A 27,377-nucleotide genomic window follows, 5' to 3' on the forward strand; every position below is an offset into this window, starting at 1 on the left:
ATACTTGTGTCCAAAAGGAATCGGATTATCAGATGAAAAGTGGGCTCCCTTTGAATGCACCTCTGCAAAACTAAAGCAAGGTTTGATGGATGGTTAAACCTACTGGTCTATCCATCTATCAAAACTTATCTCCCCAGCCCCAGTCGCAGTGCATGTTAAGAAGAGTGACTGGTGGATGTTTTTCCCATTGGGAGTGATGCTCAATGGGAGGGGATACAAAGCCAGGGAAACATACCAATCGCTTCCCTTAATTTATCCCACATAAAAATTGTACAGACAGTACTACTCCCTGACTTCATCACTGAGGCAGAATAGGGCTTTGCAATGAGGACAGTATCATTTATGCCAGCATAATATAGAGAGCCAGTTTGGTGTAGTGGTGAAGGGGCTAGCCTAGAAACCAGGAACCTGTCAGTTCTAGTCCTCCCTTAGGCATGAAAGCTGGCTGGCTGGGTGACTTTGGGCCAGTCACTCTCTCTCAGCCCAACCCACCTCACAGGGTGGTTGTTGTTGTGGAGAAAATAGGAAGCAGGAGTATTCAGTATGTTTGCTGCCTTGAGTTGACCAAATATATATATATATATATATATATATATATATATATATATATATATACACACACACACACACACACACACACATACTGTATGTATGTATGTATGTATGTATGTATGTATGTATGTGTGTATATATATATATATATATATATATATATATATGTATAAATCCAATAATAATAAGGATAATAATAATTTTCTGCCAGTTCAAGGACTGGAGGAAAGCATACTAATATGGCCATGAGAAAAAGACTTTGAGATAGTTGTTTAGATACTTAAGGAACTTAACAACAGCTTTGCTTGCATTTCCTGTACAAAGAGAATAAAATTCTCAACAGCTTCCATTTGGAAACCAGGCACTGGAATTAGTTGGGCTGGGGTGATATGGAAATATGATTTGTATTTTCACTTATATGTATACCTACTTATACTTATTTACTCTATTTTTATTCACATTTTATTTAATCTGTTTGTTATATTAATTTTGTAAAGAGTTTTATTAATATTTAGTGTTTAATTTTTATTTTGATCAGGCCTTAGGGCTGATCAATAAACTTTGATTTGATTTGATTTTAATTAGTTGGGCAATCATAAGGCAATCTTGATGTGCCTACTTCTACCCAAGAAGGATGTACTGGTTCAAGAGCCAATAGAGTCTGTTACTAACCTTAAGGTTAACAACTGGCAGATTCCGGTCTGTTTTCTTCACAACTGAGATAAGGCTTTGAGTATCTGAGGACAGGAACGCCCGGAAAGTTCCATTCAGCTTCGCCTCTTGTGCCTGCCGATAGCACTGTAGGTCCACACCACTAATCCCTTTCATGTCACCGGTCAGAGGGACATTTAGTGCCACTAGGTGGAGCTGGGAAAGTGAAAGAAAACCAGACAAGTACATTATATTTAAATAGAGTTTGATTCAACAGGGTGGAGTAGCTGATGCCCATCAAACTTCATTCCTTATCTTCAATGAGCTGTTTTTATTTTAGCAGTTGAAGCCAATTTGAATCATATATCGCTACCAAGCAAGGAGTCAATTAAAAAAAAATCCACAATTTATCCCACACACCAAAACTGCTGTTCCCAGGTTTTCTTGGGAAACTATGGCAGTTAAATGAAATCCATATAGGTTTATACTTGCCATGCTGATGTGTCCAATGGCTTGCTTTTACAACACACCAAGACTATAGCATTAAAGATAGATATGAAGTGTATACAAATATATTTACCCATTCTTCATGTAGGCAATTCCATGAACTGCCAGTCTGATCTGTAGACTTGTAATAAGCACTTAACTCCCCTGACTTCCTTGATCCCAGCCGGCTAGGAAGGGCAACAAAGGCAATTGGGCTATATAAGGCTTACCCAAAATGATACCCTCCAAATATGTAGTGACTCCAGCTTCTAAAATTTTTAGTTAACATGCTCACTAGAAATTCTGGGGGTTATATTTTCAATACATCTAAAGGGCACCGAATGGAGAAAAACATTTCAAAGCAGCTTCTGTTTTTCTGAATGGGCTATGATTGCTTGTTTTTGGAAGTTTCTGGTTGTCCTATAACAAATAAAAATCTTAACTCGTATCATGAACTAGATTCTTTGTCATAGATGGTATATGAGTTTTTTTTGTTTTTTTTTTAATGTTGTGCCAATGATTTGACTCCTGTTGAACTTACTGCAGGAACCCTCTGGGAGATGATAGTTGGTGTAATCGGAATTGTTACGTGGCTTTCATCAAGTTGGACCTAGAGAGAAGGCTTACTATATTATTCTTTATTTGCAAGATTTATAGACCTTCTGATCAATTCTTTATAATAAGATACGAACACAAAACCCACCCAATTGAGCAGCCCTTAATTCTTTCACTGTTCACTGCAGTTGTCAGAAAAAAGCAATGGCAACACGTGGCAGAAGCTAACAGATCACTTCTCTTAGTCTGCCTCACATTACTATCTCTACCACAGGTACTCACTATTATATTGGATGAGAGTCAGAATGAATCAATGAATCAAAATAATCAATCTATTTTCTGTTTGGGAAAGAAAACACTGGGGCTGCAGGATTCATGGTCCCAGCACCCAGTGAGATAGATAGTAGAACATCTTTCTATCACTGGCTAGCTCTCCTTTAATTTATACCTGTGCCTTTGCTCAGTTTAAAGGGCAAATCATGCTAATTTCAGCAGCACATATGCTTTTAACAGCAGTCGATTATTTGCAGTATTTCTTTGACATGGCGTTCAATATCCCAGATATGAAAATAGATTGTAGATTGTAATGGGAAACTTTAGCAAGTCTTTATATTAAAAAGGATGTTGCAGGAGTTGGTATTAGAAAGTGGTCATCATTTGGGTCAGATTTACCATATTATAAATAGGAAATTGAATTATCCTAGGAAAATAAAATATAATTTGCTGATCTTTCATCCTGTGGAGCTACCAAGCAAGAAACTAAGAGGACGTTCATTAACTTTCTGTGTTCCACAATTTTTCAATCCAAGGACTTAGAATATTCAGGATTATCTTTTAACATTTCATAAAATGTTAGTGAAATGTCACCACCATAAATCAACTAGGCAAATATGACATATAAAATATCTTCTAAAAACATATTTAGAATGAATAAATGCTAAGATTGTAATGAGCTATGGTTCCCTGCCTGCCATTCAATTCTTTTCTCAGTACGCAGCTCTGAGAAGAGTACCTAAAAGATGAGATGGCAACAACTCAGTCACATTGGGTCTTAAGGAGAGCTGTATAGCTATCCCTCGGGCTTTTATTAAGTGGATGAAATCCTTCAAACAATAAGAAGTCATGCCCCAACCCATGGAGCTGTATAACTTAATCTTAACCATTTGTTATTATTTCTGCTGAAAATATTGTATAATACCTTCCAAGGCAAAGCCTCCTCAAAACAACTAACAAAGTCACATTTTAAGATAAAATAACCCCAAAGATTACACAGTAAACATGTGCATACCATTATCAAACCTTTACCATTATCAAACTTTCTTCTCAAAGATGTCACCTAAATGGCCCTCTGCAAAGTTTAGAATTGCAAGCCATTTCTTGCCATTGCTGTACCAAAGCAAATTCCTAAAATACAACACTGATCTAACAACACTATTGTGCAGGCACTGACACGACATAAAATGCTGGGAAAATTCCTTACCTGATTCTTTTCCATAGGCCCCAAAGGGTCATCAGCTGCAAAGAGAGACTCAGAATCCTCCATCTGATAAAGAAGGAAACACATAGAGTGTTCATTTAAGATTAAACTGAAAGAAATGTAAAATTTAACAGCCTTGCCAGGTAGTTCAAGTAAGCAAGCTAAGATCTATCATGAAAGTCCAGTGTCTGATAAATTCAGTAGTTAATCTGCCTTGAAAAAATGAAAACAATATTTCTCAATTTATAATATGGAACATAGGAAGTCAGCTGCATCAGCCTAAATACCTATCTAGTTCAGCATCCTGTAATCCACAATTCCAATCAGATGTCTGAATAGGAAAGAAAGCAAACCCAATAATGTAATTCTATAATCTTTAAATACTGCACCAAATTCTACTAATCCCCTTTAAACTAAAGGGGATTAGTAGACTAATTAATTTAGTCTAACTAAATTAATTAATGGCTCCTACCAGAAGTTTGCTCCATCCTTTAGGGGTCTTGAAGAAAGCTTCAGCCCCTTCAGTGATGTAGACCAAACTGCCTTCAGGAATGGAGGAAGTGGATTTCAACATCATCTCTTTTGAACTGAAGATCCAGGTAGAGTGCTGAAAGGAAAGCAGAAAAGACAGCACATTTCTTTTAATAAAAATATAACTGGATCATATCTAGCCTGTACTGAGAAATATTTGTAAATGTTTTTGGATTAGTAAGACAATTTTGATGTTTGATAGAGCTATAACCTATTCCTAAAAGGTACAACATCTCTCTGACTTGCAAGTGTTGCAGCTACCATCTTGGACAACTATATTTATCTTTTATAGAAAATCATTATTTTATAATAAAAACAATATAAGCATCTGTAACAAAGCATGGTACATATCTAGATGGATGCTCCCATCTTTTTAAAAGAAGGAGTAAAAAAATAACATGGTAAATATCATCAGCCCTGATGGGTCTATATCAATTCAGGATGCTGGATCTGTTTGATCGATTGGAGGATATCTGAACTGTGAGGTCCTGAACTTTTATCCTAAGGTTTAGTCCTAAATGCATAATACAAACACCATCTTTGAAACAGGGAGCATGCAGTTTTAAACTGGAGATTTTTTTTTTATCCAAATAGTATACAGTAATTTGAAAGAAGACAATATATTCTTTCTTCTTTTATATACAGTAAGCAATGTGGGCCAATGTTTGTATCAATTAAAGATCTATTCAAAAGGGATTTTTTTTAAAACATTGAAAAAAGAATAGGTGCATCGAAGTATATTAAACATTTGAGCACATGCACACAAGAACTGGGATATTCAAGGGAGTGAGCAGAGAAGGGAAGTATTTCTAATCTGGTTCTTTCTGCCTAAACAGATTATCAAGAGAAAAAATAAGATAAAAGAGAATAAAAATATTGATTGATGACCACACGATGACAATATTGCCGGGATATTTCATGAAATTACTGTAATGAAAATTGCACAAGAAAAGGTTGTTCTGGAGGCAGTCTTAGTCCGAGGCCTGATGAACAGACAAAAAGATTCAGAGAAAGATATTGGGGAAAGTGGTTTGGGAAAGGTATTGCTTCCCTTGGAGCACACATTGTTTTGTACACCTGCATACACTTTAAAAAATGCTTTTTTTTCCCCGGTGCCTTCAAGTCAGCGTTGACTCCTGGTAACTGCCTGGACAAGTCCCTGCAGTTTTCTTGGCAAGATTTCAAAAGTGGTTTTGCCATTGCCTCCTTTCCAGGGCTGAGAGAGAGTGACTGGCTCAAGGTCACCTAGCTGGCTTTGTGCCTAAGGCAGGACTAGGACTCACTCGGTTCCTAGCCTGGTGCCTTCACCACTACACCAAGCAGGTTCTTTAAAATGTGCTTTAATATTTTAATATTTTGAGCTTAACTTTGCTTCTCTTCTGCCTACCTTTTCTCCATTTATGATTTGCAGTAGAAAGAACATTTTCTTATATGTATTTAGATCAATGATCTAACAGCACTCTTTTTAATTAAAGAATTATTCCTTTATGCATGTATGGTAAAACTGATTCTCCACAGAGATATGCAAAGCAGTCACTATCACCTTTGTCCAACTGTCCAAGCAGCTCTCTCTACTGTACTGTACACATTAATCTGCCTGTATACATTAACTTGCTTTAACTGATCTCCTGAATCTCGTCATTACAAACTCCTTTGGAAACAACAACTTTATTCATTGTTTCAAAACAAATACAAAGACAATTTTTTTTAAAAAAAATAGAAGGATACAGCCAAGGAAACTGAATACTCGGGATGGGATAGGATGGGATGAGGAGGAAGAGTGTTTGAGTGGAGGGAGACAAGTATAGAAGGCTGATTTCTAAGCTATTTTCCTACAAAAGCACCCTTACTTTCAATAGCAGGGTTTAATATACAGGAGACGTGCCAAATGACAAGCTTGACTGGAAGCCACAGCTTGTCACCAGAAATATTTAATCCTATGTGCATGGAAGAAATTAGCATCTGGCCCTAGGGCTGTGTGTGTCTCTTGGATTATGTTGGATTATCTGTTCCTTCCCTGCATCTATTGCTTGGGGGGGGGGGGGAAGAGAGAGAGAAAGAGAGAGACCTTCAAAAAAGAGAACATGACGAAGAGAGAAAAAGAAGGGTGTCTGAAAGTTAAAGAAGTGCTATCTGTTTGAGAATGGTTATTTCCACCAACATTCAGCACTGTTCAGACAAATTGCATATATCAGTGCAACCCCAGCATGATCTTATTCCTGAAAGAATATGGACTTTAATAGAGAAGTGGTTGCCCACTGCAGATATATGGGAGATGGTTATGAAAAATGGATCCTGCATGTATTTATTTTTTTTACCCTAGGCCAGAGTGCCCCAAGATCATGCCACTGAAATATGACAAAATGGTAAATGTCAGTACTGAAAACGTTAATTTATTTTTACAATTAAAATAGCAAAATATGTGCAATAAGCCACCTATTTTCTGTAGCCTCTCCTCCACCATCTTATAAAAAATCAAGAGAAAATAAATGGGTAACCAATGCAACTGCCACCCCCTGATGACATCTGGCTATCATAGCCAAACCTCCGTATAGCTCCCAGAAGCCAGTTTTAAAGAAAATAACAAAAGTTCAGCCTGTAGCCCCAGATATTTGCCCATCTCTGCCTGAGTTTGGGAGATAAATCAAAATGGAGAAACTCATGGCAGTAACACACCTTATATCCGTTCTGGCTTCTGTAGGAAGAATCCTTCAGGGGCAGCTCTGTATCTGCGTCACAAAAGCAAGTTTGAATGAACATGCCCTCCCTCTCTCCCTCCCTCCCAGAATATAAATATTTTGCTGTACAAGAACCAGGAATTTGCCCTCTTTCCTACAGATATATTAGGACTGCTTGGGGACCAAACACTTCCTGAACACTAAATTCATGCCAACCTGGAACAGAAGAGGGTACGTAAGGGCAGGAAGCAGCTCATCTTTCCCCACAAATACTCTGAGCAAGGACGGCAACATTTCCCTTTAACTGCCTGCCAATGCCAAGTCAGGCTGCCCTTGAGTAACTTGAACCTGTTTTGTACCTATGTTCTTCTACTTCTCTGTTGTAACTCAAGCTTGACAATTCACCTAGGAACGATAGGTGTAGTAGGCTGCATAGCCAGAGAAAACATCAGATCAATCAGGCCTACGGATTGCAGGATTGATAGGTTGCCAACAGAGGGAAGCCAGATTAGGAAAAACTGAGGAAGTCATGCAAGGCATTTGCACACTAAAATTTGGATATATTTCTGTTTCAATTACAAAGAGGAATAGGATCGTACCTGAATCCAAACATGGATCCTGGTTCACCTGGAAGAAATAAGAGAGGAGATTGATGCTACGTCACAGGGGGAATGGCTCCTAATATTTTGAAAGATTGTACAGACATATTTCTTTCTGCAGTGAGATTATTATATGCTCAAAGGTGGAAAGGTTTGGCACTATCCACAATGGAGGAGTGGTTGGTAAAGATGATGGAGCTTGCAGAGATGGCTAAATTGATTTCCCTGATTAAAGAAAAGACAATATCTACATTTATGTCTGACTGGAAACCCCTTATAGGCTTTTTGCATGAAACAGAAAAAAAATGAACTGATGATTTCTGGGTTTGATGATGAAGAAAAAAAAGATAATAGAGAAAAAGAGAGCTTTTCTTTTTGTAACCATAGAGTAAGATTATTTTGTAATCATACTTGTATTTGCTGCAAAGAAAATTGGAAGCTTCTTTTTTATTTCTTTTTTCCTTTATATTTCTTTTCTTCTTTTCTTTTTGCACTTTTGTCTTTCTCTTTGTCTTTCTTTTTTTCTTTATGTTATATTCGTTTTTGTTAGTTTTTATCTTCTTTTTTAAAACTTTTAATGAAATTTATGTATACACACACACATATATAAAAGACATATTTCTTTCACCAAGCTTTTAACAATTAATTATTATAATGGCTTCTAAAATGTTGATTCTAATTGTATTAATTTTGTTTTGTTTGTATTTTTGTTGTAAGCTGCCTTGAGTACTGGAATAAGCAGAAAGGTGAGATATACATTCAGTAATAAAGAAATGAAAATATTAGTCAAGCTATATGTATAACCCAGTGAGCAGCAATACTTTCTCAGTGCAGGGTTGGAGCTATTGATTAAATCACTTTTTAGTTTGCTTTTTCCCATTGAGCAAGAGGTTATTTAACCTCATTTTGTCCCTTGTAGCTTCTTGGAATCTAGGAACAGCAGAATTAATTTTTACGAAGAACCAGCCTTTCCTATTTATTTTGGCTGTTGTAACTTTATTACACTTGCCAAATGAAGTTTAAAGGTATATTTTACATAAATGTCTCTTCTACATCTAAGGAATCTTGGAATAGTAGAGAAAAACCCAAGTCACACGCTACCAATCATAATTCCAGATACAGACAGTCATCTACTTATGAACAGGTGACGTTCCAAGAGGCTGTTCGTAAGTCCATTTTGTTTGTAAGTCCAACCACAGTGCCGTGCATATGTATGCCTGGAAGTTTATGGTGCGCCGCATACATACACTCAGGCATATGGATGTGTGCCATAAATCTCTGGGACCTTCCTTCTGGGACTTTAATTGTTGGAGTTACTGTAGGTTTGTTCGTATTGGCGAAAGTTCGTAACTCGAAAGTTCATAAGTAGAGGACTGTCTGTGCTACAGGTATTGTAAAAGTCAGTTGAGAGATGGTATGAGAGTTCTGACAGCAGAACTATTGGCAAGGCACTTAGACTGAAACAACAATAGGGGGAAGGGCTAATTCTTCTCCCTATATTCTTTTCTATGCTAAACTTTTCTCTACCCTCCCAAAGAAGCTTCTTGCTCCAGTTGGTAAAACATATGGGCAGACTTGGCAGAAGAGAATTATCAGCTGCTAGGACCTCAGGGTAACCTCAAGTAAGATTTTTGTTGTGTGTGGAATTGTCCAAGGGATTGGGATGGGGGTACAGACAATGTTACTTTGTGTAATCACAGAAAATCCTGTAAGGAGGGGAACATGGAAGAACTGTTCACTATCTTTGAATTGGTGGGACTAGAAGTCCATCTAGAAGTACCTCAATGTACTATCAAGGTTGCCACCTCCAGATCAACTGCCGTTGCTTGAAAGTTTTGTGCAGGACATGTTCTTATTGTTTGTTTCTCAGATAGATCTTATTGGCCTTCTTTAATAAACAATGTTTTGGGGAACCTACAGGGTACCTGCCTTTGCATGATATGAGGCAACTTTATGACTCAATCAACTCACCGGCTGCTTGCAATGTGGCCTGGGTCGGACTGGGTACACTCTCTGGAAAGGTACAATTAGCTGTTATAAAGCATACAAATCAAAGAAGAAGATATTTTCCTTCCCCCCCATTTCCTTATTAAGTTTTTCCGAACAAGAGAGACATTCCCATTTCCTAAAGTACTAATTAACTTCCTATTTCATTTCAACTTTGGATCTGAGCTACTAAGAACTTAGTCATTCTGACATGGGCTGAGCAGCACGTTCCTTCTGTATTTTAAATATTATCTACCTTTAAAGGGAAACTATGATCCATTCTTTTGTTCTGCTCATAAAGGTCAGTCCCACTGTATGCAGGTTTGAATCCTCAAAGGCAAAAGAGCTTTTCGATATTCCTATCATTCATCTCTCATAGGAGACTAGCCTTCTCCTGTGGATGGTACTACTTGATCCCCATACTGGAAAATAAATGTCTCTCTGGGATTCCATAGCAGATGAAAACAGATGCAAGAGCAAGCAATGAAGGGGTTTTCCTTCTCTCTTATTCACTGCTTATGTGCCCAAATTGCCTCCATTTCCAAAAGATGCCAGTGTTCCTTAACAGCAACCAATGGTATGAATTATCACTATGAGTAAGATTTAATGAACCCTGAAAATAGCTAAAGAGCTGGATTTCTAGTTTTCCATAAAATGCTTGATTTTCCCTCTGCCCCTAATAACGTGGCATACGATGAGTGCTTCCAGATAGTAAGGCATTGATGTATAATTGTTCTGCCTTGAGATAGGATCCCCATAGGGCAGTGTTTCTCAACTTTAGCAACTTTAAGATGTGTGGACTTCAACTCCCAGAATTCCCCAGCCAGCCTGCTGCCTCGGGAATTCTGGGAGTTAAAGCCCAGATATCTTAAAGTTGCTGAAGTTGAGAAACAGTGCCATAGTGAGTTATAGCATCTTATACAGTTATCTAAACATTGTGCCAAAATAATAGCAATGAGACAAGCTTTTATTGCCTCATTGACACTAGAAGATTCTATAAATCACAAGGGGGTGAGGAGTGGAGGGAAGGATTCTTTCTTGTTCACAGAATTTTACAAGGTATCTAAGCATCTTCCATTTGTAACCTTGTCCTCCAACAAACCACCATTCCGTTCCAGAGAAAATCCATCAAAGAGGAAAAGACCGAATAGCCGAGGGTTGGCAGGATTAAATAGGAGAGTTAACTTACATTGATATAAAGGACACCAGGTGGCCCAGGAGGGCCTGGAGGACCAGGATTTCCTGGGGGGCCCGGAGGACCCTAGAACGAAGGGAGATAATAGCTATTATTTGCACATTTTGAAATTAAGCTTTGCAGAGATTGATTATTTCCTGTAATTCCTATCTGCGAATGTGTTTCATGTGACAGATCCATAGACGCCAATGTTCTACCACTGTAGACTGTAGAAGCATTCTGGAGATACAGTATGACAGGATGCACAGCTCATTCAGACATGGAATTTTCTTTGAGGAAAAAGCCAGGGCGGGATTTAAGAAATCCCAAAGACCAAAAGGCAACATACTTTTTTTTAAAGTGACAAATATTTGGAAATGATGACAGATTGGATATGACTTACATGGTTGACAACTGCACCATATATTTCTGTGTCTCCTTTGACATTCTGGAGGACAGAGAGAGAAAAAAAGGAAGTAAACTGTATGACTAGTCATTGGTACTGACACATTGCACCTTCCTACAATATATTGACTTAAACAATTCCTTAATTTATTTTAATAATGATGGGGAAAATTCTATCTTACAGAGCTGTACGTTTTCATCCTGAAATGGACATCTATCAGCAACCAAAGGAGGTTTAAGCCCACTATATAACTAGAAGAAGAAAACCACTTGAATTGAGAGAAGCAGAAAGAGGGTGTGTGTGTTAAATGTTCCTACATTTAACCTCTAAAAACCTACAGAGTTTGCTCCTCTAAGAGAAATCAAACTATATTGTGCCTTTAGGCTTCTCTCCACTTGGTGAAGTGGCTATATAAATGGGAAGAAGAAGAAGAAGGAGGAGGAGGAGGAGGAGGAGGAGGAGGAGGAGGAATAATAATAATAATAATAATAATAATAATAATAATAATTATTATTATTATTATTATTATTTGCCAAGCCCATCTTGGAATAAAAACTCTGTCCACCAGTTTCCCAAATTTCCCCTAGATATTCCAGAAAGAAAGGGTGAGAGAAAAAGTTATGTTGGTTAGAAGTGAGGACCTCAAGCACTACTTTCTCAGTGTTAGACCAACTATTCAAACTGGGACATGCATTCCTCTAACACAGTGTTCCTCAACCTTGGCAGCTTGAAGATGTGTGGTCTCCCAGACATTCCCCAGCCAGCATAGTTGAAGTCCACAACATCTTCAAGCTGCCAAGGTTGAGGAACACTGCTCTAACATACCTCTTGGTAGAGAAAAGGCACCCAAGAATCAGGTGGGTCACTGCTTGCTTCCTTGCAGCAGCTGTGGCAATCCTGTGGAAAAGTAGCATTTTGAGCCTTCTAGAAAGTTTTAAAGCAAAATAAAAATAATTTCTTTTCCATCAATGGGCCTTGAAGGATGGGGATCCCGTTTTCTAGGACTATGTACCAGTTTTCCTGGGTCTCCCTTTTCACCCTGCAAAGAAATCAAACAAAAAATCAGGTGGTAGGATTGCAAGTTCTTGGTCTTGCCTCCCTTGAAGTAAGCTTATAAGCAAGAAAGACAGGGAAGTAGCACTTGGAAGTGAAGGAACTGCTCTTTACACTACAAAACGACATTTGTGGTGGAAATGAGAGAGTATGGCTTATGGATTTCATTTTAAAAGCTGGAACGCATCTGGGCTGTGGCTGTTGTAGCTCTCTCCATAGGAATCTCCTCCTCCTTATCTTTAAGAAGTTATTATTATTATTAGTTTAGTGAGTATTTATCCATTGTAAAGGCTCGTTTAACTCTGGGAGTTTTCAAACAATGGTTGTTAACGCTATCATTGCTGTTTCGCTGTAAACCACTAGGAGCACTGACATAGACTTTTTGGCATGGATGGGCACCTTGTGACATTCTAGATGTTCTTGAACTAAAGCTCCCAGCAGTTCCAGCCAACAAGGCCAATGGTGAAGGATGCTGAGTTGTAAATCAGCAATAGCTGGAGGGCCTTAGGTTGTCTATTGTTCTGGGCCCCCTATGGCTGTTGAATATTTCCTGGCCAAGAAGAAAAAACTAAATTTGATTCATTGAAATTTAATTCAATAGATTAACAGGATTTCTCCTCATACGTTCAATCACTTTCTGTATTATCACATGGACAATTATAACTTAAGGAGGGTCTCTGAGTGTTACTGAAGCTTTAAGGAGATATATGCACTCCTGGGATTGCAGCTTGTGTTCCCTTACTCTAGGACAGTGTTTCTCAACCTTGGCCACTTTAAGAGGTGTGGACTTCAACTCTCAGAATTCCCCAGCCAGCATAAAGTGGCCTCTTAAAGTGGCCAAGGTTGAGAAACACCGCTCTAGGAAGTCTGAATCCAATGGATATGTGATGACTTGCGGGCCAACTGGAAGGACAGCCAGTAGCCATATGGCATGGTTAAGATGAATACTCACCTTAGGACCAGGAACCCCTTGAAGGCTTGGTTCAGAGTTACACTACAAAGAACAAGAGAAGGTATCAGTGCAGCCCATAGGAATACCCCAATTCCTATTATCAGTGTGCAGATAACAAAACCTTTAACCTTTGTTATGTACACTGTTGTCAGATTGCTGTGTTTATGGCTAGAGGCAAGACAGATAAACCATGTCAGAGACAATTAAGAATTATCCTGAATATATCTGTGTATTCAAAAAGAAGTTTTGCTTATACAGTTTCTCCTCTCCTCCCCAGGAATAAGAGGTTTAGAGGAGTGGACAGAGGGAGGAGAATAGCAAAAAATAGTTTTGTAAAGGGACGTGAATTGGTGGAAACCAAAAAAAAAAAGAAACAAAACCATTTGACTTTTAGGATCCTTTCTTTTATCCAAAAGAAGTGTAGAAAATCCTTTTACTTCTATGACTTTCTGCCTTGCTGAAGGGACGCAGGAAACATGCCTAGTGACACTGTCATATCACTAGAATTGGTACAGCTGAAAAGTTGGACTTTTTGTGTTTGTGTGCCTTAGGAAGAGGACAAAAAGCATCCATTTGCCCTCTTAAACTTCCCTGCTATGGGAAAATCACCTTGATTCTTTGGATTTTCAGTCTTTTAAAGGCTAAGGCTTAAGGTGGTCATTTTGCCCCTTAACCCCCCTGCCCCAACAAAATCCAAAAAGGGAGCTGGACAATTTCTGCCCTTCCCATTCTGGGAGCCTTTAGGGACTGCAAATAAGGGGAGGGGGGCACATCTGGCTTACAGGCTGTGGGCTGCCCACCCTGTCCCCAAAATAAACAAGGCATTTGTATATTTTCAGGTTTATAGCTTTAAAAAAATGGAGTAAGCACATACATCTTTGCTTCTAGATGTCATTTCACATTCTCTTTGACAACTGAATAACCTTGCATGGAGAACAAAGAGGAAGTTGTGTGCTAGCTGAGGGCTGGGTCAGTTCTACTCACCTGATGATTGCCAGGTGCTCCAGGGGGCCCTATAGGGCCAGGTAGACCCCGAGATCCCTTTTCTCCAATCTGTCCTGGTTTGCCTGGCAGCCCCTGTTCACCGGGGTCTCCTTTCTCACCCTGAAAGGATTCAACATCCAGACTAATCATGCCAAGTCCAAAGAAAAAAAATCAGGTCTCATAAAGTAACAATCAGCTCTGAGTTCTTTGTTTCTTTCATATTTATATCTGCTGACTTGTCTTTGGTTCAAAGTACTTTGGAAGGCACAGCCTATGTTTCTGCCATTGTATGACAGTAACGTAAGCATTTTACATCAATTTGCATTTAATATATTGAGAGTGGAATGTCTACAATCTCTGATTCTACAAAAAAAATAATTGCTATATTGCCATCTTGTCATTCTATCAAAGAATTCAGATCAATAACTTAACTACATCATGTGCCAGCCAGAAGATGTGGTAATAGCCACTGATATAGATGAACTGAAGAGGAGCAAGGATATAATTAGAGCCCCGAAGGCCAACTTCTTTGGTGTGGCCTCTTACCCCAATATTAATCCTTAATTACAGAGCTAGTGGCTACTGTTCTGATGCCTGCGGCTTGCACACCCGAGCTGCTCTCCAGGGTGGAATGGAAGTAATGGTAGGTTGGGATGTTGGCAGACTGGGTCAATCCTAGGGCTACCAGATCTGGGTTGCAAGAATCAGGACAACAACTAGATGGCAGCAGAGTGTTTTCTCTTTCTCTGTCTCTAGTGGTTCCCCATTCAGGACCCACTGAGGCTGTCCACTATGCCTGCAACCTGGCGCTCCATGCCACATCTACCATGCCACCTCTGTGAGATGGTCTTCCAGAAAACTGCAGCTAGGCTTTTTCCTTCAAAGACAGAAAGCTCACCCCAGGGCCCCACTATCTGCCCTTCCCAAAGTAACTACCAACCCTGCTTTGACTGCATTTATACCCCTGCAAAAGAGTTAAGTCCTATTTCTCTATATCTTTCTGCAACTATTCTATCACTGGGTAACTGTTTAGAAATGCTGTCCACTTAACCATGTTTAATTTTCATTTGTTAAAGTAATTGAAACAAATTTAAATCACATGCTATAATATACTATATTACGTATAATAGATATGTACGTGGGATAATTGAACAGTCTTTGATGAATACTAATGTAAATGCTTCCTTTTTTTCTTTTTGCAAAAATGAAAGCAAATAAATAGGAATGCAGGAACATATTTGTTGAATCATATTGTTGGGGAGGGCTAAGACCATTTGATCACATTCTAGGCATGTATGCTATAGCTTCCAGAGTTCTCATCAATTACCATACTGGCAAAGGAATTCTGCTATTGAATTCTGAATTCTGATCACTGAAGTCTGGAGCAGCCCAGGTTGCAGAAGGATGTATTGCCTTTTGGTGAGTTACAGACCACACAAAATGGCTTTTTTTGCATCTAATAATTTTTTTAAAAAAAATTCTGATATGTCTCCAAGCAATGCACTTATCATCATGTCTTGTTGACAACCACTGTGTGTTCTGGGAGCTAATCCAAGTCCATGCTCGCTTGCAGCAGCACAAAGCAGAGGAAGGATGACAATTGTTTTGAAGCCACTTTTCAGGAAAGCTTATTTATTCCTGCATCTCCTTTCACTAAGGAGATCCTGAGAAACTCAAAAGATTCCCCAGGGATCCTCTGAGCACAACATAAAAACCAAGATTTCTAAAACTTTAATTTAATTTAATTTAATTTGGAAAAACAAATCACAACTGGAGACAATATTTGCAGAGGGATATTCTCTGTGGCTGAGGTCCCTTCACATCAATACCTAACAGACAAGTAACCCGCTCAGTATCATACTGGATGGGAAGAAAAGATAGATGGAGTGTAAAACATAGGAAAACCTAAGGGGCAGCAAGGAACCTCAGTACAGAGGTGCACATCACAAAACTCTCTTCTCTCTAGTCTTCCTCAGCAGAGACAGTCTCCAGTCGTCCAGTCTCAAAGGAAGGAAACAGAGTTTGTTCCCTCACAACCAGTATTTCCAAGTCCCTTTCCTTTCAGAACTGTATGAAGATGGTGTCTACATGGGAATGTGATTGAAACTGGAAGAAATAAACCCAACATCTTCCCTGATGTCCTCAGTTGTGTGTGTGTGTGTATGTGTATGTGGGGGGCTTTCTTCTTTCCTAATAATTTGGCAAGTGTGATTGAAACCCCCTTTTCTTCTTTTTCTTTGTTCCCATTTGGGTTTGTTATCTCAGCCATCTTTGTTCCTTTTTGTTTTGTGTTGTTTTCTTGTTTTTTAAATGTTTTTAACAATGCGTAAACCACCCAGAGTTGCTGGGAATCGGGCAGCACGTAAATTTGATAAATTAAATTAAATCAAATTTCACCAGAGGTAGATCATTTATTTGTTTCTCATAGAAGTGAGAGCTGCTGAGGCCTCCCTACACCTATTTGTAGAGTCCCGCCTGATCTGAATATTATACCCACCGTCCTGCTGCTAGAACAACCTTCTCCAATCTAGTGTTCTCCAGTTACATGAGGAATCCCACCTAGCAGGACCAATGACTTTGCTGCTGGGAATTGTGGGAACAGTAGTTCTATAGAGTGCATATGGTTTGGGGGAAGACTCTGCTAGAGAGTGTGTTTCAATAATAGAAACTAGCTTTTATATATACTAGCTAGCAAAATGTCTGCCATTAGGTACAGGTGCCAAGAAACCTTATTACTGCCCCTGCCTTTGGTTATTGTATTTTGCTTTTCTCAACTCATTCCTCCACCCATGTGTCCCCAAATTCTCATAGCAAAGGCAATGGTTACCTTTAATCCATTCTTTCCGGGAGGCCCATCTGCTCCTGGAGAACCTTCTGGTCCAGGGAAGCCTGGTAATCCTGCTGGCCCAACCTGGCCTGGAAGCCCTGGATGACCTTCAGGGCCTGTGACTCCTGGAGGACCCTCTGGCCCCACTGGGCCTGGAATCCCTGGAGGTCCTGTGGCTCCTGGAGGACCAGGCTGGCCTGGAGCCCCAGGAAGCCCTGGAGCCCCCTGCTGGCTTTCGTGTCCTGGGAGGCCAGGGGGACCTTGGGGGCCTTCAGGTCCTGGGTATCCTTGGGGTCCGGGATGACCTGGAAGACCAGGTAACCCTGGTGGGCCAGGAGGCCCTTCTACAAGACTGACTCTCTAGAAAAACAGGAAGATGACAGAGAAACAGTTGGAGAAACAGAAAAGGCTAATTTAGCACTTCTGGGAATTTAAACATACAGCCTTGTACTCACTATCACTATCTTCAGCAGTATAGTCCTGACAAACACTTCAGCGATGCTCAAAAGTTAAGTAGGCTCAAGAGTTACAATAGTCATGAATGATGTTAATCATCTGTTAAATCTGTTTTTGTATAAAGCACATATGCAGATTTCAAGCCGTACAGTACTAGACGAGATGCCATTTGTTGCATCTCATTTAACAACAAAAATAAGGAATACTGAAAATAAAGATTAGACACGGGTTAGTTTGGAAGAAGACTACTGACTTGGAACAGGAATTTATGTCAGATCTGGATAGGGGGAACACTTACAACTGTCAGAGGATGATTCTACTGTACAATCACCCTGCCTCTTTTATTGAATTTTACAGTGGGGTTCAGACATTCTTTCCTTTAATGTATGAACTTCCCATATCTCTCCACTTCTGCTAATTCTCCTCTCCCCTTTATGATCCAAAGACCAAACATCAGTACTGACTGGCAGTGCTAGCCGTGGTATTTCGGGGAGTATTCTAAAACAGACAAATATAGAAACTGCTACAATATTTGTCCTGGCATTCTTATGAGAAGTTTCTTGCCTTATGAAAAAAATTCTGAACCAACATCATTGTCCAGGCAACAGAATTGAAAAGGACATCATATGAGTGTATTTGTTTCTTGCCTAGGTCTGCAAAACTGGGTGTGTTTCCCCCTTCCTGTCACATGTTGGGCCCATAGTACAGGGCCACAAGTTGTGTCAGTCACATGTTGTACAGCCCAATAATGCATAGGCTGATCAGGAAGTCCAGAGTAATAAAGATTACTTAAGAAAGTTTACTATGGAGAGGGAGGCAACACATGACTTCTTTTGGTTTGGAATTGCACTTCCTCTTTCTGCCTTGCTTAGGATCTATATAGTTGTGGCCAGTGAAGTTATGATTTTACTGAGCAGGCAGAGACAATGTTTTCCTTCTTTCTTCATTTTAGGCTCTTGGAAGGAACACTGGTGAGCTGAATTGTGGTTGTAAGCCTGGCTATAGGTGCCATTTTTCTTTTTTACATTCCACTCCCCCCCCCCCACAACAAACAAACAAAAGCTGAACACTTTTGGCCCTTCCCATTATGGAGTGCTTTGGAGGCCACAAATGGGTTTATCATCATCGCTGGTTTACTAAAACAACACCAGGTTTTCAAGATCAGCTGCAAAGCAAGTCAGCAAGCAAGTAAAAATAGATAACGTCCTGAATGGTCTTGAAGCATAATGTGGATTCTGTATGACATGGAAAAGTGAATATCTTTGTTTGGTGAATCTGGTATTTTTTAGACTATTGGAAAAAACATTGCTATTGTGCCCAGTCTATCACTGAATCTCACCTTTTCTTCTCCATTCTTGGCATCAGTGAAGTCTGCTGTTTTAGGAAGAGTTGAGCCTGGTAGACCTGGTGATCCTGGTGGTCCGGGAGGCCCTGGAAACCCTGGAAGGCCAGGATGGCCAGGTTTGCCAATTTGTCCAGCTTCTCCAGGTAGTCCTTTTTGTCCTGGAAGACCCTGATCACCCTTTTCTCCCTATCATAGATAAGAACTTGAGGTAAGAAGTATCGTGCAAATTCTGACAATAGAACATGCAATGAAAGGTCATATTCCAAACCCTTGTGGTGCAAAGTTCTTTTCTTTCTCTTTAAAAACTCTATGGGAGAACAAACATTCTTTGCATCAGATCTTGCATAGAAGTCTGTACAGATGCCAACTGAAACCTGATATTCATTGCCCCTTTTTAATGCACCTGTTCTGAAAGGTACAGAGAAGGCCTCTGGGAGATGTTTGTAGACACATATTTTGTGGTTAATAGCGTCCACATACATTCCTTCAGGGAACAGTCTTTGAAACTGGGTTCCACTGGAATCATTTGCAAAAGAGTCTAAAGTATCAAATCTAACCCTTTTCAACATGGTACCTTCCAGATGTGTTTGGAAGGCAGCTATAGGAGAATTCTTGGAGTTATAATCCAAATGTATCTGGAAGATGTCAGGTTGGGGAAACCAGCTCAAATCATCAAGGTTTCTATTTTAGTTGTCTTCTAGCAACCCACATTTCCACTGCACCCCTGGCAGAGTTTTTGTGCCATTAACTTTAACAGCTCCATGACAGTAAATATAGCTTAATAACTTCTACTCTTTTCAGCACAAAGAAAAGCTAACAGTTGAATTTCTGACTAACAAGCAACTCTTCAAGTTACAGTTCTATTGATTTTTAACAGGCTAAGTTAGTAAGTAACACAAGTAGCATACATTTGATTTAATATACACTTGGGAAAGATAACAGATTTTTTCCTTGTCTTGGGCAGCTTTTTCAACTTTTTTTTTTCAGCTTTTTTTTGAGTAGAAGCTTCCAACTATAGACTTGATGCCAGCTAAATTGCAAATGGACCTATATTTCTTGTTTCTGCTAAGGAAAAAAAAAAAGAATACATAATATGCACACCTTTGGACCAGGAGGACCAGGTATTGCTGGACAGATACACTGTGAAGTATTATTAATCTAAGGAAGACAGAAAAAACAGTTAGTGATAAACCATCTCTTTAAAAAGCAGTAAGGGAGAACAGGAACATCGACCTCGTGCAAGTACTTGTTTAAATATATAACCAACTATGTTGGCCAAATGGAAAACATAGTTCCCATTTCTGTATGAACCATGCACAAGTATTGGCAGGTAGCAGTGATGACATCAAAATGATGAAACATGCATTGTGACATCAGAGCACAAGTTCTACTCTTTCATACTTGTGTTGCAAAATTGCATGTAAAATTGCATGCAAGAATGTAAGTTTGCAGTACAAAGCACAGTCTGTCCTTTGTTTCCCTTCTATGGACACCTGTGGAATCATGTGACTGATCCCTCACATTCAGTAATATTACTTAGGTGGGAGCAACTATGGACCAATGTTTTTAACCAGATTCAGTTGGGATGCTGTCTTAGCTCTTCCTAGAAACAACAAAGTAGCCTGCACCTATCTTGACTGAATTATTGTAATACATTGATGCATCTTTGATAAATTTTCAAAAACTGTAGGTTGTTAAAAATACAGATTACTTGAAATCAGCAGTAGTATTCCTTGCTGTCTATTTATGCCTATTTTAAGCCATCTTTGGTTCAGGTTCAACTTACTGATCTTGAAAACCATAAATCAGTGGTGAGAGCCTGAAGTCCATTAAATATTGTTGGATTCCAACTTGCAGCACCTCCAAACTCATGGACTTGTGATGAAGGAGATGATTAAGGGATGATGGCAAATATAATTCAGCCATATTTAGAAGACCATAGATGTTATAGTTGATATAGTCTGAGGTAGACTAGGTCCAACTGCCTTATGAATTGCCTTTTCCAGTACAAGCCTTCTAAAAACCCACATCAACAAGTTCCTCTACTAGAAAACCTCCCATCTACAGATAATCCCCAAGCTATAAGTATTGTATAATACACATCTGATAATAATTTTTAACGTACTGGTTTTGTCACAGAATCCCCTCTGACAGTGGATTGCGGATCTGAAGTCAGGAGGACTTCTGAAGGCTTCTAGGATAAAAAACAATAGTAATAAGGAAATTAATTTTTAAAACATCAGTTAATTCTAAATCTCCTCCTTCCTGCAATGGAAAAATCTCCCACTGAACCCAAGTGCAAGCATCTTTTTAGAGAAGAGGAAGACCCTGTAGCTGCTATATTTATAAACTAAATTTTCACCAGTTAGGGATACTATATATAATTATTGAGAAGTAAGTCCCATTGAACAAAAAATCCTGTTTTCTCAGACCCACTCCATTAGATATTTTTTTCTTGCCCCTTTCTTTCAGAGTGGCAATGATGTCTTCATGGTCCAACTCCAACATACCTGCATTGTCTTAATGTCCCCAGTGATCATGGATTGGTGATCTGAAGTTGTCAAGGTTTTTGAACCCTCCTGAGATGCAAGATGGCAATAGTTAGGAAACCAACATTTTGAAGGCATTCACTGAGATTAAGTCCCTCCCATCCTACTTGCAATAGCATAGTCCTCAGTCAACAAAGTGCAGATATTTTCTTATAGATGTGAAAAGAAATACATCTTTTTGTTTCAGAAGTACAACTAATGGTTTAATTATCTGTTTCTTTTACAACAGTCTCATGCTTTGGTCTTCTCCTTACTGCTGTGGGATGCAAGCAGCTGTCCTTGTTGCAGAATGAACAATTATTAATTAATGGGTTAATTACTTTTGCTATCACAAAATATCATAATACCAACTACCAGAAATACAAAGAATCAAATTATTATTATTAGGGCCATGCACTTTTTTGGATTTGTTTCCAGAAAGATGCTTGGAAGTGTGCAGGGGGAGGTTCAATCTCAGGAAAAGACACTGGTGCTTTAAAGAAGAGTAGAGAGGTGCTTGATCATTTAATAATGAGCACAATCCCATTTTTATATTTGCTTCCAAATTTCACGACAGTGCCTGGAGAGTCACAATTCCTCTGTCACTGCAGTTAAAGCTGGGCAACATTTGGGTATATGAGAGGTTTGGCTATGTTATTAAATGTTACTTGGAGGAGGCATAGAATCCCAAGTCCCATCAAACTAAGGAGAGACATTATCTGCTTAATAGGCATGGATTGTTCAGCCAATAATCTTGGATCTTTAGGGAAGAGGAGAATGCAGGTGCAACTAAGATAAAAGATGTGGGAATGAGGGAGTTTGTCCTCACTAATGTAACACACAATGATTAAGTTCTGATGCAATTTTTTAATTGCAAATTTCTCCTGTCTGTATTAATATTAGAATTCAACTTTCCAAATGTGGCCACTTAAATAGCTAAATATATTTTATCTATACAAAGCAAAGGTGTTAGCATCCCCAACATTTGCAGAAGGAGGAGGAGGAGAGGAAGAAGGAGAAGGAGAAGGAGAAGGAGAAGGAGAAGGAGAACCCTCAACTCTGGGATGGAAATTAAAGCTGCTGAAAGAAGACTGGGTTTATTCAGTAGGCATGACATGTTGCTGCAAGTCTCACTTGTTAGCCCTTTCCTGTAAACAGAAAATGACTAATTTCATAGAAAGGAGAGGGAAGGCGGTCACTTTAGGAGCCCAGTTGCCCTTTGTCCTATTCCTTGCCCCACATTTTTAGCAATGCTGGTGTTGTTCTTCTCAGTTGGGGAAGGGATACTTTATGGTGACTAAGGAGATGAGGGGAGACCTCATGGGTTTGGTGCCATGGGTGAGGATGGTGGTAGGAAGCAGCTTCTTGTTGACTTGCCCATCCTCAGGTGCTGCAGCCAAAGGGATTCTGTGCCTGAGTTTCTCACCAGAAAGCCCATCTATGAGGTTTGCCTTGGGTCTCAGAGAGCTCTATGTATGCTAATAACTCTTCAAAATAACTGAAAGAAGCAGTGATACTGATTCTGATCAAACCAGTGTAAAACCAACCTACAACTGAAGTTGTTATATCTCACATTTTTGAGATGTGGGGAAGCCTTTGAGGTGATGCTTGCACATATTTCGATACCAATATTAAGAAATTAGTCTTATAAATGCACTGGGCAGGTAAACCCTAAATTTCCTAGCCAGAATAGCTTTCAGACACGCACACTAGGAATTCTAGAACTTGCAGAGTCCGCACTTCTGAAGGGCACTAGATTGAGGAAGGAAAAGGCAGTAACTGTTGTGACTGAGTCAGTCTGCCAATGCTGATGAAGAAATCCAGAAACCAACCCAGAGAATTAGATGTGTCTACAGACATTTGGGCAACCTTTCTACAGCATTGTTACCTGGATCCTTAAGAATTCAGAGTCTTCTTCCTCAGCACTGCCCTCAAAGATCATTGAAAAAGGAGAGCTCGTATCAAAAGCCTCTTCTTTTTTTATACTTGATGAACTAGTCTGGGGAAAAAAAGAGAGAATTTGCATTCATTTGTGATCCTGAGTTTGTGATCCTAAAATTTATTGCTTTATATCTAGGTCTTCTATACAAGTTCAAGACAGTATGCCCTTACAATTTTATTTTTACAACAACCGTGTATGGCAAGTCCAGCTGGAAGACAGCACCTGGGGCATTGTGACCTACTGAGTTTCACTGCAGGGTACGAACGTGAATCTGAGTTTCCCCATTCTTAGTCCATAGCACTAATTACCATAGCACATTGGCTCTGGTATGATGTACGTTCTGCTTTGGTATCCATATTTTTGAATGTGAGGAGGGGCTGTTTTCAGCCACTTCACAATCTGAGGAAAATACTGCTATGCCTGAAGAATACGAATATAAATATACTGGTAGAGTTGGGATGAAGTCTGTCTTTATCCAGGTCAGTTATCTAATCTATGTGAGATTAGGTTTGGTGTGATGGTTCAGTGATGAAATAAAATTAACTTAGCATTTGCTCAAAATCCAGTTTTATCTATATTGTTACTAAATTTCTATTCTGCCCAATTAAATGTTTTATTGCTAAATTTCTATCCTGCCCAATTAAAAGTCGTATACCTGTGTGCATGCATCTATAGAGAAAGGGAGGAAGGGACTTTTTACAAAGCAAAAGAATCTAATAATATACACATATTACTAATACACGATAATGAACTCTAGGCTGACCATTGGCTATACAAAAAACTTTGGAAAAGGCCAGGAACTGTGTGTTTTTAAGCTTTTCTTGCTACATGGCTGACTCTGGAGGATGATGGGGGGAAGCATTTCTCATCGCCATAGGACCTCTGCTCAGTTTGTACAGGATGACAGAGAAAGTTAGAAAAAGGGGCAAAAACATCTTATTTGTAGGTACCCTACATTTTGAAAGGGAGGGAACTTATTAAAGGCACCAGAATTTTGGAGCTGGCACTACTGCAAATCAATAATCATTACTATTCCATTTTTCTTTTTAAAAATGAGTTGGACGTAGAATGACAGATGTGTAAGGACACGAAGTCCGAATCCTAACAGGAATGAACCCAAATGTAAGGCGCTCATAGCTTACCTCTCTCTGATATCCAATGAGCCCTTTTAATCAGTCTGATGAGGTGTTAAAAGAGAATTTGGACAATTCAGCAACGAATCTCTGTTTAGCCATGAAGCTTATTGGATGACTTTGATCCAACTGTTTTGCTTAATTTACCTCACAGGATTATTAGGAAGTTAGAATGGCTGGGTTCATAATTATGCTAAGTGCAGTTTGCTTCTTCTTGCTTTTTAACAAGCCAAACTAGTCACTTTACATTATAAGTTTAGTGATAAACGTGGCTTACAAAAGCAATGGCTTATATACCTAAGCCCAAATCTAACAGCTACTCTGTGGCTTACTGCAACACATGAACCCAGCCAGTAAAATATATATGTCGCTGTATATATGTCTTCCTTTGGGCAAATTAAGACATGCATTGGACACTACTGAATTTTTGATCCTTATGCCCTATAGAGAGGAGAGGGGAGGGGGGAGGGTTTCTCCCACAAGTCCAGGTCATTCTGCCACAGGACTCAAGGCTTTGTTGAGTCTGACAAGGCTCTGAGTGTTGATAAGGCACAAGGAAAATGGCAATTTGGAATTGCGCAGAGAGAGTGAGAGCAAGCAGAGTCTGTCACATGGTGGGAGGGCTGGCCTTGGGACTTTGGCCTCCATCTCTGCATCCTGAGACTTCAAATTAGCAGCGGCTTAACCTCAAGCTTCCACGTGGGATTCAGGGGGAAAACCTGGAAAGCTATGAGGCAGCTGCTACTAACTCTACAAAAGGAGGGAGAGTATTAATTATGCTGCCTGTAACTGAAAGAAGATTTGAACGTTTGGTTCCCCCAGATAATTTACTGCTGCTGCTGCTATGATTTTACTAGATATAAACTGTAATGCCACTGAATCAGAAAGTCTCAAGGTGTTGTACAGAGTTAAAATTTCATAAAATGCAGAAACACGGGAGCGTCATCTTAGATTTACTGAAACTATGTTAACAGATAAACAGACAGTTGGAGTTGGATTGGGAGCTGGAAGACCCTGGTTCTAGTCCTCCCTTAGACATGGAAGCCAATTAGACATTGGGTAGATCTGAGCCAGGGATTCCCACTTAGTCTTAGAGTAGGAAATTAAAAAACAAAAATCTCAGAAGAGGGCAGTGGCAATCTATTTCTGTACAATAGTGCCAAGAAAAGTTTACCTGTCCACGAAGTAACCAGGAGTCACTGCCCCCACCCCAAACACCACAATGGAAATGGATGAAGACAAGGGTATTCCCCCCCCCCAATTCTCACTTTTGGGTGGGTGGGAGCATAAATGATCTTAAATTCTGGGTCATCTTTCTTTTGGATAAAGACAATTCTTTACATCAAGGATCAGCAATTTACAGCTCTGAGTCTTATTACATGCTCCCCTGGCTAATGTCAGAAGTCCTTTGCAAGTGATCTGCTAGAAGACAGCTTCCCTTCTCTTCAGCTTGTTGCTCATGTGTGAGAAGATGATTTTAAAGAGAAAGAGGCAAATAAGAATGAGGAAGGGGATGGCACAGAGATAATATGTGGCCCTACACCTGCTTTTGGCTTGGATTCCATCCACCACTTATTTATCCTCAACCATCTTGTCACTTTTGACATGCCCCAAAAGTTGCCTCTGACTTTCACGTGTGCATAAACATATGGCTGCATATACATTTCTCTGGCTCTGTTTATATCACACACAGTTCTGCCTGTGCTTCTGTGGTCATCCGCAGACCCTTCAGCCCCAACTCATATGGGTAACCCAGACCTATACTGTACCACAAATGCCAATGGTTCAAACCATGGAGAGTTGAATGGCATTATACAGATGTACTGCTCCTTCACATCTTTCAATTCTCAAAGCAAAGCCTCAGCTCATGAGGCAAAGACAGTCCCTTCCATCATGAAGCAGTAAACCTAGGTTTGCCACATTACACAGCTGACAGGATTTGCAGCAGTCATATTCACCCTTTACTCTCTTTGGAATATAACTTGAATTTATATTATATTATATTATATTATATTATATTATATTATATTATATTATATTATATTATATTATATTATATTATATTATATTATATTATATTATATTATATTATATTATAGATGAATGCAGTCCTGACAGCAGCTCCAGTAAGCATGATTCTTTTGTTTAGTATGTAGGGGGTGGGGATGGGGGGAAGCTGCAAATGAGAGTTTCCTAACTTTTTTTGTACATGGAATAAGGAAGCTTCAGAATGCTTGGAGACAGACAGGCACAAGCAAGGGCTCACACACCATCTTCAGGAAACAATCATACATAATTTCGTAATGAACAAATCTTCAGCTTTGAAACACACTTAATATCATGGATAAGGAGCACAAAGAAATCACTTCCCTTTTCTGCTTTAACACACACACAATATTACCCTAGTTGTTCTATATGTCACCATTATAGATTTTGCTTTTAGTCCTTAGTGATGTGATTATAATTACTTCTATTACGACTGCATCCTGAAGAAGGAACGGAGGGAATTTGCTCAACACTTGTCCTCAGGGGAAAAAAAATCCTTTCTGGGCTATATAATAGGTCTGTGTGATTTACCAGCCTCTACCCAATCTCTAACCATTATGATTGTAAATACTACAGATATTAAAGGACAACCAAGCCATGCTATTTTATTTGTGTGCCATAAACTGGCATATGTGCAGCATACATACTTATACATAATTGCTAAAAGTAGTATATGTAAGGAAAAACAATAGTTCAGTGATAGGTTGAATGTTTTTCCATGCAGAAAGTTGCACATGCAATTGAGAGTCATCTGTCCCTTCCATTAGAGTAAAGTAACCACCTCAACTATCAGATGCTAAGGGAGGGGCAGGAAAGCAGTCATGAGGTACCGAATGAAGTGTTATGGGCATTATGCAGTTTGTCCATCCCAGCTAAATTGTTCTTCAGATGAGTGGACAATAGATTTGACTTCTCACTGCAGACAAGTTCTGTATGTGGAATGAGAATGAACAGTGTTTTATTTTGCCTCAGGTAACAAAATATATTAAGTGTTCATTTAGGACAGGTTTATATAA

General features: G+C 39.3%; 1 protein-coding gene across 2 annotated transcripts in view; it reads right to left on the minus strand.

The window, feature by feature from the left end:
* The window catches only part of LOC103065998 (uncharacterized), a 36,206-nt gene that overhangs the window by 6,406 nt on the left and 2,423 nt on the right, over positions 1-27,377 (minus strand). Inside the window, exons 3-21 of one of the 2 annotated variants that reach the window (XM_088143435.1) lie at positions 23,129-23,239; positions 21,223-21,291; positions 20,838-20,906; positions 19,814-19,870; positions 18,707-18,898; positions 16,912-17,271; positions 14,085-14,204; positions 13,101-13,142; positions 12,108-12,134; positions 11,921-11,992; positions 11,093-11,137; positions 10,705-10,776; positions 9,501-9,542; positions 7,530-7,557; positions 6,929-6,981; positions 4,194-4,328; positions 3,725-3,787; positions 2,231-2,299; positions 1,225-1,419 (exon numbers count right to left, since the gene is read on the minus strand). In XM_088143435.1, the coding sequence (XP_087999561.1) occupies positions 1,225-1,419; positions 2,231-2,299; positions 3,725-3,787; positions 4,194-4,328; positions 6,929-6,981; positions 7,530-7,557; positions 9,501-9,542; positions 10,705-10,776; positions 11,093-11,137; positions 11,921-11,992; positions 12,108-12,134; positions 13,101-13,142; positions 14,085-14,204; positions 16,912-17,271; positions 18,707-18,898; positions 19,814-19,870; positions 20,838-20,906; positions 21,223-21,291; positions 23,129-23,239 (1,821 nt within the window). The remainder of the gene's footprint in view (positions 1-1,224; positions 1,420-2,230; positions 2,300-3,724; positions 3,788-4,193; positions 4,329-6,928; positions 6,982-7,529; positions 7,558-9,500; positions 9,543-10,704; positions 10,777-11,092; positions 11,138-11,920; positions 11,993-12,107; positions 12,135-13,100; positions 13,143-14,084; positions 14,205-16,911; positions 17,272-18,706; positions 18,899-19,813; positions 19,871-20,837; positions 20,907-21,222; positions 21,292-23,128; positions 23,240-27,377) is intronic. The other variant, XM_088143436.1, reaches the window with a different exon arrangement.

Source organism: Python bivittatus, unplaced genomic scaffold, assembly GCF_059951505.1.
Source record: "Python bivittatus isolate LINGU-HERP-01145 unplaced genomic scaffold, Pbiv_v1 ctg000410_np1212, whole genome shotgun sequence".
Classification (NCBI taxonomy): Eukaryota; Metazoa; Chordata; class Lepidosauria; order Squamata; family Pythonidae; genus Python; species Python bivittatus.